This window comes from Pleurodeles waltl, chromosome 3_1 (assembly GCF_031143425.1).
Source record: "Pleurodeles waltl isolate 20211129_DDA chromosome 3_1, aPleWal1.hap1.20221129, whole genome shotgun sequence".
Lineage (NCBI taxonomy): Eukaryota > Metazoa > Chordata > Amphibia > Caudata > Salamandridae > Pleurodeles > Pleurodeles waltl.
The window spans coordinates 1971083073-1971095639 of record NC_090440.1 but is presented as its reverse complement, the minus strand read 5'-3'; the positions used below and the strand labels follow the sequence as shown (position 1 = coordinate 1971095639).

Below are 12567 nucleotides of genomic sequence, written 5' to 3'. Positions count from 1 at the left end.
GAGGTCTAATGTTGTCATGAAATTTTGTTTTTGAAGTATTGGGATAACATCCTGGAGAGTTACAGTGTGAAAGAGTTCTGACAGGATGTAAAGACTGAGGGTCCTGAGATCTAATATTGGCCTTAGGATGCCATACCTTTTGGGAATGAGGAAATACAGTGAGTAAACTCCCGTCCCTACTTGATTTTGTGGCACGGGTTCTATTGCTTGTTTGAGTAATAGAGATTTGACTTCTTCCTGTAACAGAGTGATATGTTCTGTGGATAGTTTTTGTGGTTTTGGTGGAATCTTTGGTGGAGTTTATATCAATTCTAGGCAATAGCCATTGCGGATAATTGATAATACCCAATTGTCTGTGGTAATGTTCAGCCAATTGGTGTGGAACTTTTGCAGTCTTCCTCCCACAGGGGAGGTGTGGATTGGAAGGGAATGCAACAAGTCACTGTTTACTGTGTTGTGAGGCTTGTTTATGTGTTTGATATTTCCCTCTACCTCTGGGGTACTGGCCTCTATATGTGCTCTTAAAACCACCTCATTGGTATTGAGGTTGGTAGGCCGGCTTTGGCTGCGATGTGGATGCCTCAGCAGTTTGAGCCCTAGATCCACCTCTAAACTGGGGTTTGCGAAAGGATCCCCTGTATTGTGTTGTGTATAGTGCACCCATAGCTTTTGCGGTGTCTGAATCCTTACGCATTTTTTCAATTGCAGTGTAGACCTCTGGGCCGAAAAGCTGTTTTTTGTTGAATGGCATATTCAACACCACCGGTTGGATTACAGGTTTGAACCCTGAGGACCTGAGCCATGCATGCCTCCTGATTGTTACAGCAGTGTTGATGCTCCTGGACGCTGTGTCTGCTGAGTCTAGGGCAGACCTAATCTGATTGTTGGTGATAACTTGCCCTTCCTCCACTATCTGCTGTGCTCTCTTTTGCTGTTCCTTGGGGAGATGCTGAATCATATCTTTCATCTCGTCCCAATGGGCTCTGTCATATCTAGCCAACAACACCTATGAGTTGGCTATTATCCATTGGTTGGTTGCCTGAGAATCCACCCTTTTCCCTGCAGCATCAAATTTTCTACTTTCTTTGTCTGGTGGGGGTGCATTACCTGACGACTGAGTTTGCACTCTTCCTGGCCGCGCTTACCACTACTGAGACTGGAGGGAGTTGCCGAGTTATATAGACAGGATCAGAAGGAGGTGGCTTGTATTTTTTTCTACTCTAGGAGGTATTATACTCACTTGTAAGGAAATGCCTCCTTGGCATGGTTACCCCCTGACGTTTTGCCTTTGCTGATGCCAAGTTATGATTTGAAAGTGTGCTGAGGCCTGCTAATCAGGCCCCAGCACCAGTGTTCTTTCCCTAACCTGTACTTTTGTTTCCACAATAGACACACCCTGGCATCCAGGTAAGTCCCTTGTAACTGGTACCTCTGGTACCAAGGGCCCTGATGCCAGGGAAGGTCTCTAAGGGCTGCAGCATGTCTTATGCCACCCTGGGGACCCCTCATTTAGCACAGACACACTAATTGCCAGCTTGTGTGTGCTAGTGGGGATAAAAAGAGTAAGTCGACATGGCACTCCCCTCAGGGTGCCATGCCAACCTCACACTGCCTACAGGTATAGATAAGTCACCCCTCTAGCAGGCCTTACAGCCCTAAGGCAGGGTGCACTATACCATAGGTGAGGGCATAAGTGCATGAGCACTATGCCCCTACAGTGTAAGCAAAACCTTAGACATTGTAAGTGCAGGGTAGCCTTAAGAGTATATGGTCTGGGAGTCTGTCATGCACGAACTCCACAGCACCATAATGGCTACACTGAAAACTGTGAAGTTTGGTATCAAACTTCTCAGCACAATAAATGCACACTGATGCCAGTGTACATTTTATTGTAACATACACCCCAGAGGGCACCTTAGAGGTGCCCCCTGAAACCTTAACCGACTACCAGTGTAGGCTGACTAGTTTTAGCAGCCTGCCACACACCAGACATGTTGCTGGACCCATGGGGAGAGTGCCTTTGTCACTCTGTGGCTAGTAACAAAGCCTGTACTGGGTGGAGGTGCTTCTCACCTCCTCCTGCAGGAACTGTAACACCTGGTGGTGAGCCTCAAAGGCTCACCCCCTTTGTTACAGCGCCCCAGGGCATTCCAGCTAGTGGAGTTGCCCGCCCCCTCCTACCACGGCCCCACTTTTGGCAGCAAGGCCGGAGGAGATAATGAGAAAAACAAGGAGGAGTCACTGGCCAGTCAGGACAGCCCCCAAGGTGTCCTGAGCTGAGGTGACTCTGACTTTTAGAAATCCTCCATCTTGCAGATGGAGGATTCCCCCAATAGGGATAGGAATGTGCCCCCCTCCCCTCAGGGAGGAGGAACAAAGAGGGTGTAGCCACCCTCAGGGCTAGTAGACATTGGCTACTAACCCCCCAGACCTAAACACACCCCTAAATGCAGTATTTAGGGGCTCCCCAGAACCTAGGAAACTAGATTCCTGCAACCTAAGACGAAGAAGGACTGCTGAGCTGAAAAAGCCTGCAGAGAAGACGGAGACACCAACTGCTTTGGCCCCAGCTCTACCGGCCTGTCTCCCCACTTCTAAAGACACTGCTCCAGTGACGCGTTCCACAGGGACCAGCGACCTCTGAAGCCTCAGAGGACTGCCCTGCATCTAGAAGGACCAAGAACTCCTGAGGACAGCGGCTCTGTTCCACAAAGACTGCAACTTTGCAACAAAGAAGCAACTTTGAAACAACACCCGTTTCCCGACGGAAGCGTGAGACTTTGCACTCTGCACCCGTAGCCCCCGGCTCGGCTTGTGGAGAACAAACACCACAGGGAGGACTCCCTGGCGACTACAAGACCGTGAGTAGCCAGAGTTGGCCCCCCTGAGCCCCCACAGCGACGCCTGCAGAGGGAATCCCGAGGCTCCCCCTGACCGCGACTGCCTGCTTCAAAGACCCGACACCTGGTAAAGGCACTGGATCCGCAGCCCCCAGGACCTGAAGGATCTGACCTTCAGGGTAGGAGCGACCCCCAGGTGGCCCTCCCCCTTGCCCATGTGGTGGCTACCCCGAGGAGCCCCCCCCTTGCCTGCATCGCTGAAGAGACCCCTAGGTCTCCCATTGAAACCTATTTCAAACCCGACGCCTGTTTGCACACTGCACCCGGCCGCCCCCGTGCCACTGAGGGTGTACTTTTTGTGCTGACTTGTGTGTCCCCCGGTGCCCTACAAAACCCCCCTGGTCTGCCCTCCGAAGGCGCGGGTACTTACCTGTTGGCAGACTGGAACCGGGGCACCCCCTTCTCCATTGAAGCCTATGCGTTTTGGGCACCACTTTGACCTCTGCACCTGACCGGCCCTGAGCTGCTGGTGTGGTAACTTTGGGGTTGCCCTGAACCCCCAACGGTGGGCTACCTTGGACCCAACTTTGAACCCCATAGGTGGTTTACTTACCTGCAAAACTAACAAACACTTACCTCCCCCAGGAACTGTTGAAAATTGCACTGTCTAGTTTTAAAATAGCTATATGCCATTTGTGTGAAAACTGTATATGCTATTTTGCTAATTCAAAGTTCCTAAAGTTACTAAGTGAAGTACCTTTCATTTAAAGTATTACTTGTAAATCTTGAACCTGTGGTTCTTAAAATAAACTAAGAAAATATATTTTTCTATACAAAAACCTATTGGCCTGGAATTGTCTCTGAGTGTGTGTTCCTCATTTATTGCCTGTGTGTACAACAAATGCTTAACACTACCCTCTGATAAGCCTACTGCTCGACCACACTACCACAAAATAGAGCATTAGAATTATCTCTTTCTGCATCTTACCTCTAAGGGCGACCCTTGGACTCCGTGCATGCTATTTCTTACTTTGAAATAGTACATACAGAGCCAACTTCCTACATCACTTTTATAGGTTCGCTAAATATTTGATCAGCACACGGTCGTCCGGGGAGCATAGGGAGTGACGTATGTTGTATGCATGGAGGAGAGTGTATTAAACAAAAAAATCATCCTCCAACGGTTCAGTGTGCGTGGTGACACTGTGGTATGCTGCAGCCCTAGCTAGCACTTGATTGTAGCCTGTACTATCCTCAGGTGGTGAAGGCTTAGAGGGATAGCAATCAGGGTCATTGTCGGGAATGGGGTCTGGATCATAAAGATCCCATGGGTCCACATTGTCTTGCTGCGAGTCAAATGAATGTGATGGTGACTGCACTGGTGTAGCACTGGTAGTAGGAGAGATATGCAGGTGTGGAGAGTGAGGAGGAGAAAATTGAGGAGGTGGAGGTCTCTCCTTTGTTTTTAGCACTTTAGCCCCAAGGCTGTATAGTGTCCAATTTCTCCTGAAAGGTTAATTTCCTCTTAGGTTTTAGAGGAGGTGCTGTTAAAATTCTGCCAGTTTCTTTATGGATATGAATCCTGGCTTGCCTTTCATCCATTACTTCCAGTATTGGCTGTATTTGCGAGTCCTCCTAAGTAGTTTTATGGCTCTCTTTAAGTTTCTTTGAAAGTCCATGCTCCTCAGTGTACCTTGCTCTTTTCGGCTCCGAAGCTGGCTTTTTCAGTATTGAAAAAGATGGCGTTGTGGATGGTCTCGGCTCCGAAAGGGATTTTCGAAATTTTGACTCGGAAGAACGCTGTTTGCTCAAGTCGGAGCTTCGGAGGAGTGGCCTTTTTCGGTGCCGAACAGGGGGTTTGGTCACCGGGTGTCTTCTTTCGGGTCGAGCCATGGCCTTCTGGCAGTGGCGTTCCCAAGGCCTTATGTTTCAGTTGAGATGGTACGGGGCAGAAGTACTCATGTGCTGTCCTGCCGTGACCGGTCTGTCCTCCTCGGAATCCTGGTCGGAGTCGGATCCTCGATCGGAGACTGCGGTCTGCATGATCTCTTCCGCGTCGAGATGTTCAGAGCTTTTTGACGCCATCTCGAACCTTCGTGCTCTTCTGTCCTCAAGTGTCTTTTTTGACCAGAAGGATCTGCAGGCCTCGCAATTTTCTGCCCGATGACCTGGGGAAAGGCAAAGATTACAGACGAGGTGTTGGTCTGTATAAGGGAATTTAGCGTGGTACGAGGACAAAATCAGAATAGAGTCCGATCCATGAGGTTCCACGCGATCGGCCCGACCAGGCCAGAGTTGGGCGCGTGCGCCTGAAGGGCAAGTAGAGAGGTTTGTTCCGACGGTACCGAAGTGTCGATAGAAGGTGTAACGCGATCGAAACAATACCGATGAGAAATTAAGCATTTAAGATTTTTCTAATTGAACTATCGGAGCGAAAGGAAACACGGCCGAACCCGACGGTGGAAAAAAACCAATCTAACATAGAGTCTATGCCCATGCGCAATGGAGCCGAAGAGGAGAAGTCACTCGATCCCGTGACTCGAAAACACTTCTTCGAAGAAAAACAACTTGTAACACTCCGAGCCCAACACTAAATGGCAGAAGTATATGCACAGCATGTGTATCTGCAGCTACACATGCCACTGAACATACATACATTTATATATATATTTGCCACCAGTTGCAGCTTGCGTCTTCAAAGCAATGCACATACTTCAACCGATGCGTTTCAACTGTAGCTGTTAGGCAGCAATAAAAAAAGTCAAGTCTTGTGATTATGTTTCTGCTAAAAAAGGATCTGACTTGTCTAGTGGCAGTTTTGATGCCATAAAGTAACGCAGAAGGTTTATATGCCTACTGCAAAGATCAAATCTGTATTTTATGTAAATAGCTGAGTAGATTAGTAAAGCCAGCTATTACCTGCACTACAATACAAATGAAATGTATGTGCGAGGTGGGCTATGGAGAGTTGACGGTCACTTTTGCTGGGTGGTAGTGAAGGAATTGGAAGAGGAGGTAATGGGATTGGGAGCATCAATAAAGATTGTTGGACTGGGCGCTAGAGGTGCTAAAGACTGACGATTGGTATGTGACAAGGTGAAGTAATAGTGTGCCTTTTTTGAGTGTCTTGAGAGAATGTGCTGATTGAGGGAAGAAGCAAAGGTAAGGTGACCTCTACTGTTGCTTATCACACACACACACCCACCAACAATTTTGTGACTATGTAGGCTAGTATTTTAGAGCAACAGTTTAGCCAGTAGCAGAGATGGCATCTCGTTGGATGACTGCTGCTCAAGCCCTCACTCGGGTTATAGAGGACAGTTCTCACCAAGCAATAGCAAACAGTTATGTCCTAGGGGTGGTGGGCACCCCGAACAAAGCAGGAGCCGGCTTTGGGGGTTGGTGGTCTCCAGTGCCATCTGTGGCTCCCCGAGAGGGGTCGCGCAGCCCCTCTCCAACTAGCATTGCGCCGAGGAGGTGGTGATCCCCAGGGCTCGGGGGTCAGCAATGGACCACCTTCACTCATGCAATGACTTCAGAGTTAGGCTAGCAAGATGTTTGGTACAAATGTTATAGTTATGTTTGGATGCAGTCTTTTGTGGTCACTCAGTAGGCTGAAGGGCCAAATTCTAGTATCGCTTGACAGTGTGTATATTTACTAGTGTTTTGACTGTTAAACCTTCCTAATGATGGAACATTCATGTTTCTTTCCAATCACATGTGTGGGTAGACTGTCAGGGGTATGTCTAGAAGCATCACAATGAAGAGTCACCTATGGCCTAAAGATTAAGGTCCCGGACCCTCACACTGAAAGTTGAAGGCTCTATTTCAGGTGTGCCTGTGGTAATTTTCCTTCTTTAAATTTCTTATAAAACTTCAAAAGTTTAAGGTTCATACTGAAAGGTGATTTCACTCTTTTTAATTGACAAATACATTTTTCTTTTCAATTTGTCCAGAAATATCTCATTCTCAGTATATCATCCATTAAAGACAAAATCTCTCTCCCTCATTCTCCTTCTCTTTTTCAGTCTTTCACCCACTCAGACCCTTACGGACCCACTCAGACTCACACAGCCACTCACAGGCCCACTGAAGCCCTCGTGCCCCACTAAGACACTGATGCACCCACTCTCACACCCACAGCCACTCTCATCTTTAGTAACACCCTCACACCGATTCTCAAACCCAGAGAGGCAGGCTGTGGTCAACTCTCACCATGGACAACCAAAGGGCTGTGTGCTGGGAGGTTTGGATGGTTACGGGGGGGGGGGGTTGGCTGCAGGGTCTGGGCAGAGGCCAGACTTTGGGGGCAACCCCCACCACACAAATCCAAAGACCATGCATGACGCAAGGATGGGTGCTTACAGGGGGGTTGGCCTCAGGGCCTGACCACTGCGTTGTGTTCGGCGATCGTTGGATTAACGTATTGTACTGAAAATTACAATGTTAAAAAACACTACAGAAATTCACTTGCAAAAAAAGCAAAGGCTACAGGGACGTTATAGTTAGGCTCACATTCTAAACATACCAAACCATTCAAATTCACCTGTTATAGAGTTCTCAACTAACTATAACTCGTGTCCTAAGGTAACCAACTCACACCCTCGCCAATCACTGCTGATTACCCCTCAAATTACAGCACTCAGGACAGCTTCGATAATATCAATGCAATATTTGCAGTAACATTTTTGACAAAAAAACAGAATGGCAGGGGTGCGAGTCATAATTACCTTATGACACGAGTTTTAGTTACTTGAGATAACCAACTATAAACAGGCACATTTCTATGGTTTGGTACTCTTTCACCAGCATAATATTCATAAACAGTTCAAAAAGCTTAATTTCACAATGGACCTTAGTGAAGAACAAACCTCATCTGCATGCCCAGGGAGGTCAATAGACAGCTTCTGCGTCTTGGCGTCCCAAACTTTCAGCGTACTGTCACTGCTGCCACTCACCAGGAGCCGACTGTCTGCAGACCAAGCAATCTGGTACACAGCTGAAACGTGCCCTCGCAGGGAAGAAAGGTACCTAGGAAATGGATGTAGGATGTGAAAAACAGAACACAATACATGTCTTGCAGACCACATTTGGGAGACACCAGTCGGAAAATAATGACAAAAAAAAAAAAAAGAAACACAGCTCGGGCATATTATCCTGAGAGAAGAGAAAACCCCTGAGGGAAGACAGAGGACCAAAGATACCATACCTTTCAGAAGTATGTGATATATAGAAAACAGCAAGAAACAATGCCTCTTAAGTTGACTGATACAAGAAGGTAAATATTCAGTGAGAGAAGCAGACAAATGTACATTGCATGAACATATCTGTGAAATGTCACATCAGATTTAGAAGGGGTTCCTAACATTTACATTTATGAGCAAGAAAATCTGACTCATCAAAATTAATACGGATAAGATGATCACAAAACCAACCAACAAACACAATTATTTAATGACCACAGTCCGGTACAATGCAAAAACTGCTGTGTCCCATGAGATCACACACTGAACAATAAGAACGTTTACAGGGACGTTATGATTAGGTCCTGAATTTGATTGTACAAAACCCAAAAAATTCAGCAGTTATAGTTAAAGTTGTCTCAAGTAACTATAACTTGCTCCATAAGGTAACTATAACTTACACCCCACCATGCACAGTTTTTCTTTATTAATTTTGCTAATGCATCCTTTACATTTTTAATAATGTTATTCATGTTGTCATGAGTACTCTAATCCTTGGGGTAATTAGCAGTGCATGGTTAAGGCTCTAGCTATAGTTACCTTAGGGCGAAAGTTATAGTTACTTGAGATAACTATGACTGCTGAATTTCTATGGTATGGTACGTTTAAAATGTGAGCCTAACTATAACGTCCCTGTAACCCATGTTTTTTTTTTTTTTAAGTGATATTCATTCTCATTCTCTCTGCTTTCTTTCTTTCCGGCAGTAGCCAGTAGGTAGTTATAGTTAGGACCATGTTTCCATAGAAAATGTGTTTTTTGACTTGCTTACATCTTTGGTGATATGTTAATGATATAGAAATGTTATAAACCTATTTTGAAGGTTGAGTGGGGCAGGAAATTGTCTCTTGGCTTTATCATAGCAAGTCTGAATGCATTTCACAAGCCACCTAGTTATGTCAGCTTTGGAGCAAGCGTGGCCTTTGTGAATGAGATAAACAGCTGCTGAGTTTTGCGAAAGGGTTTTGTCCTGTCAATGATGAGGGCCTTCATGACGTCTAGTGTGTGAAGGGCCTTTTCTACCATGAAGTCCAGGTGTGGGAAGAACACTAGGATTTCAATGGTTTGGTTTAGGTGGAAAGAAGATACTACCACAGATATAAGTTTTGAATTTGTCCTAAAAACAACCCTAACAATGTGTACCTGAAAGAAAGGTTCCTGGAGGGTCAGAGCTTCAAGCTCACCGACAAGTGTGAGTGAGGGTATGGTGATTAAGAACGACACTTTCCACAACAGAAAAGATAGGAGACATGAATAAAGGGGTTCAAAAGGAGGGCTCATGAGCTGTGTGAGACAAAAGATCAGGTTCCAGACTGGGGCTGGCAGTAACTAGTGTGGAATTACCTGTTTAAAGCCTTCCATGACGGCGTTGACAACAGTGACCCTGAACAGTGAAGTGTGCTCCCTGTTCTGAAGGCAAACTGAAGCTAAGTGAAGACGGAGGGATGTGTAGACAAAGCCTGGCATCTGCATATCAAGCAGATAGACTATGGGCCTGATTTAGAACTCATGGGGTGGGTTCCTCCGTCACAACAGTGATTGATAGCCTGTACACCGAACACTAAATCCTATTATGGCCCATGGAATTTAGATTTTGGTGGACAGGATATCTGTCACCGTTGTGACGGAGTAACCCATCTGCAAAGTTCTAAATATGGCCCTATGTCTTGGACTGCTGTCTTGAGATGGTCAATATGTTTAGGGAGGCAGTAATGGTAATTTTTCCATTTAGCCACATAGTGGGCCTGCGCTGTGGGTCTGTATGCTTTTGAGGATGATTGCCCAGACTGAGGTAGCTAAATTCTAGGACTTCAGGAGCCAAAGCACAAGATTTAGCTGCTTGAGGTTCCAGTGCCTAATTGTGCCCTGGTGCTGAATGAGGCGGTCTGGCATGCTTTGGCAACTTCTCTTGGGGAACTATGGACAAGCCAAAAAGGGTGGTGTACAAGGGTTTCCTGGCCCATGTTGGATCATCAGGATGCGTGAGAGATATGTTTGCCGAAATTTCCGGACCACAATGGAAGTAGAGTGAGAGGCAGAAAGCATAGGCAAATATCCCTGACCAGTTCCTCCATTGTACATAGCCCATGGACTGTACACATGTGAGAACCTGGAGGCAAAGCTTGGACATTTGGCATTTTCGACTGTGGCAAAGAGTTCTATGCCGGGGGACCTCCAATGACGGAAGTACAAGAGCAGGACAAACAGATGGCGTTCCCACTCATGGACCTGTTGCTGCATCCAGAGTACATCTGCAAAGTCAATGTCCATTCCTGGTAAGTACTCCACCAGTAAATGGAATCTGTGGTGGAGTGACCAGCGCCAAATGCCCTGTGCTGTTTTGCAAGTGTGTGCTGCCCTGTTGCTGGAGGTAAAACATGACAGTCATGTTGTCTGTCTGGATGAGGACCACCTTGTGTTGAGTGTGCCACAGAAAGGGTTTGAATGCTAACTGGATGGCCAGATGCTCTAGGTAGTTGTTGTGGAACCCTTGCTGCTGGGGCATACCCTGAATGATCAAGTGCCATAGAAGCCCCCAACCGAGTGAGAAGAGCATATGTTGTGATGCTCACTTGTGGAACTGGGTCGAGAAAAGTTGTCCCTGCAACAGATTGCTGCTGTTCCACCCATTGCAGAGAGTGATGGTCACTGCCTCCAATCAGCAATAGATCTTCCCAGTGACCCTCCACATGTGACCATTGTGCTGCTAGGCACTTTTGCAGTAGGGGCATGTGTAGTTTTGTGTAGGGCACTATGACAATTCAGGCGGCCATCATGCTTAAGAGACACATGACCATCCTAAACATTAGCTAGCTGAAAAAGGGGCAGTAGCGATTGGAGGACTTGGATCCATGCTTAGCTGGGATATGCTTTCTCAGTGACTGAATAAGAATTGCTCCCAGGAAGGGCAGTAGTAGGGACTGGAGTATGTTTATTGTGAACCCTAGATTGTGCAAAAGGTCTGTGGTGGTCTGGGTATGTACCAAGCACTGTTGTTCACTTGCGCTCCTAATCGCCAGTTCCCTCAATAAGGGGGCATGTGGATGACGGTCCTCCTTAGATGAGTGGCAACCACAGCAATACACTTTGTAAAAACCATGATAGCTGTGGTGACACCAAGGGCAGCACTTTGAACTGAAAATGCTGGCCACTTACCACAAACCGGAGGTAGAGACGATGTGCAGGGTGGAACGGGATGTGAAAGTAGGCATCCTTCAGGCAAGTGAAGCCATGAAGTCACCTTGCTGTAGGAAAGGGATGACACCCTGCAGGGAGACCATGTGAAATTACTCTGTCAGGGTGTGTTTGCGGAGGGTTGTGAAATCCAGTATAGGCCTGAGGGTCCCGTCCTTTTTAGGAATTAGGAAGTCCTGCATGTATCCCCTTTGCCTTACTGGTGTGGGGGCACAAGTTCTGTTGCTCCCTTGTAGATGAGTGCCTCTACTTCCTCCTGAAGGAGGCGCTGATGTTCTGGGGGGAGTGTGTGTTTGTGGGAAGAGATGTATGTTGGGTTTGCAGTGAGTTCTAAGCAGTAACTCTGCCTGATGATGGAGATAACCCACTGATCAAATGTGAATTACTCTAACCATGAGAGAAACCCCTGAAGTCTTTCCCTGACAGGTATTACGTGATCAGGGGCAAAGGAAGGCGAGTCACAGTTTGGCAGGGCAGCTCTTTTAGTCGCATCGTCCTTTCCTGTCCCCCGTGAGTTATTACCCCCCCCCCCGCAGCCTCCCCTGAAATAAACCCATGAATGGGCCTGTTGTTGTTGTGGCCCGTGGAAGATGCCTAGTGTGTAGAACTCCCTCAATACTTGGACCTACTAAAAGAACAACAGAAAGAAAGTGTTTGGAGAGCTCGTATAGACTTTGCAGTAGCCATTGTCTATTTTTTTTTTTTTTATCATTTCGAGCATCTGATCTACCTGCGGTCCCAAGAGAAACTCCCTATTGAAGGGCAGGCTGATCAGATACTATTGTCCCTCTGGCTTTAAGCAAGAGACATGGAGTCAGCACGGCGCAGAATAAGTACGCTGGAGTTGATACCACATGCTGTAGTGTCAGCGGTGCCATGGCATACCTCATAGTGGTGCTGGAGATAATAATCTTCTAAGAAAAGAGTTCACAGACAAGTTTCTTGTATTGTTCCAAGAGATTTTGGAGGAGCTTCTGCATCTCATGTCAGTGGGCCTGATCAAACACACTGAGCACGAGAGAGAATTATACATTGCCAACACAGTGCCTCTGACACACGCTATATTCAAGTGAGGAATCACTATGTATGATAGACAGCCTATGGCACATAGCTGACCCACAGCCTCCGAGAGATGCCAAACAATCAAAAAACATAATGAAGCTGGGAAATATAGGACACCTGACAAATGGCCAAGAATACATATTTAGATGTTTTTAAGGGAAAGAAGACCCTGAAGAGAGGAAACCCATGGGTAAATAGGACAAATATACAAAGCTGAACTATTTCTGAG

The 12567-nt window shown here is 46.7% G+C and overlaps 1 protein-coding gene across 2 annotated transcripts in view; it reads right to left on the bottom strand.

Annotated features, from left to right (window-relative positions):
* The window catches only part of NLE1 (notchless homolog 1), a 158837-nt gene that overhangs the window by 50280 nt on the left and 95990 nt on the right, over positions 1-12567 (bottom strand). For both annotated transcript variants that reach the window (XM_069226354.1, XM_069226355.1), the window contains one exon: positions 7712-7871. In XM_069226354.1, the coding sequence (XP_069082455.1) occupies positions 7712-7871 (160 nt within the window). The remainder of the gene's footprint in view (positions 1-7711; positions 7872-12567) is intronic.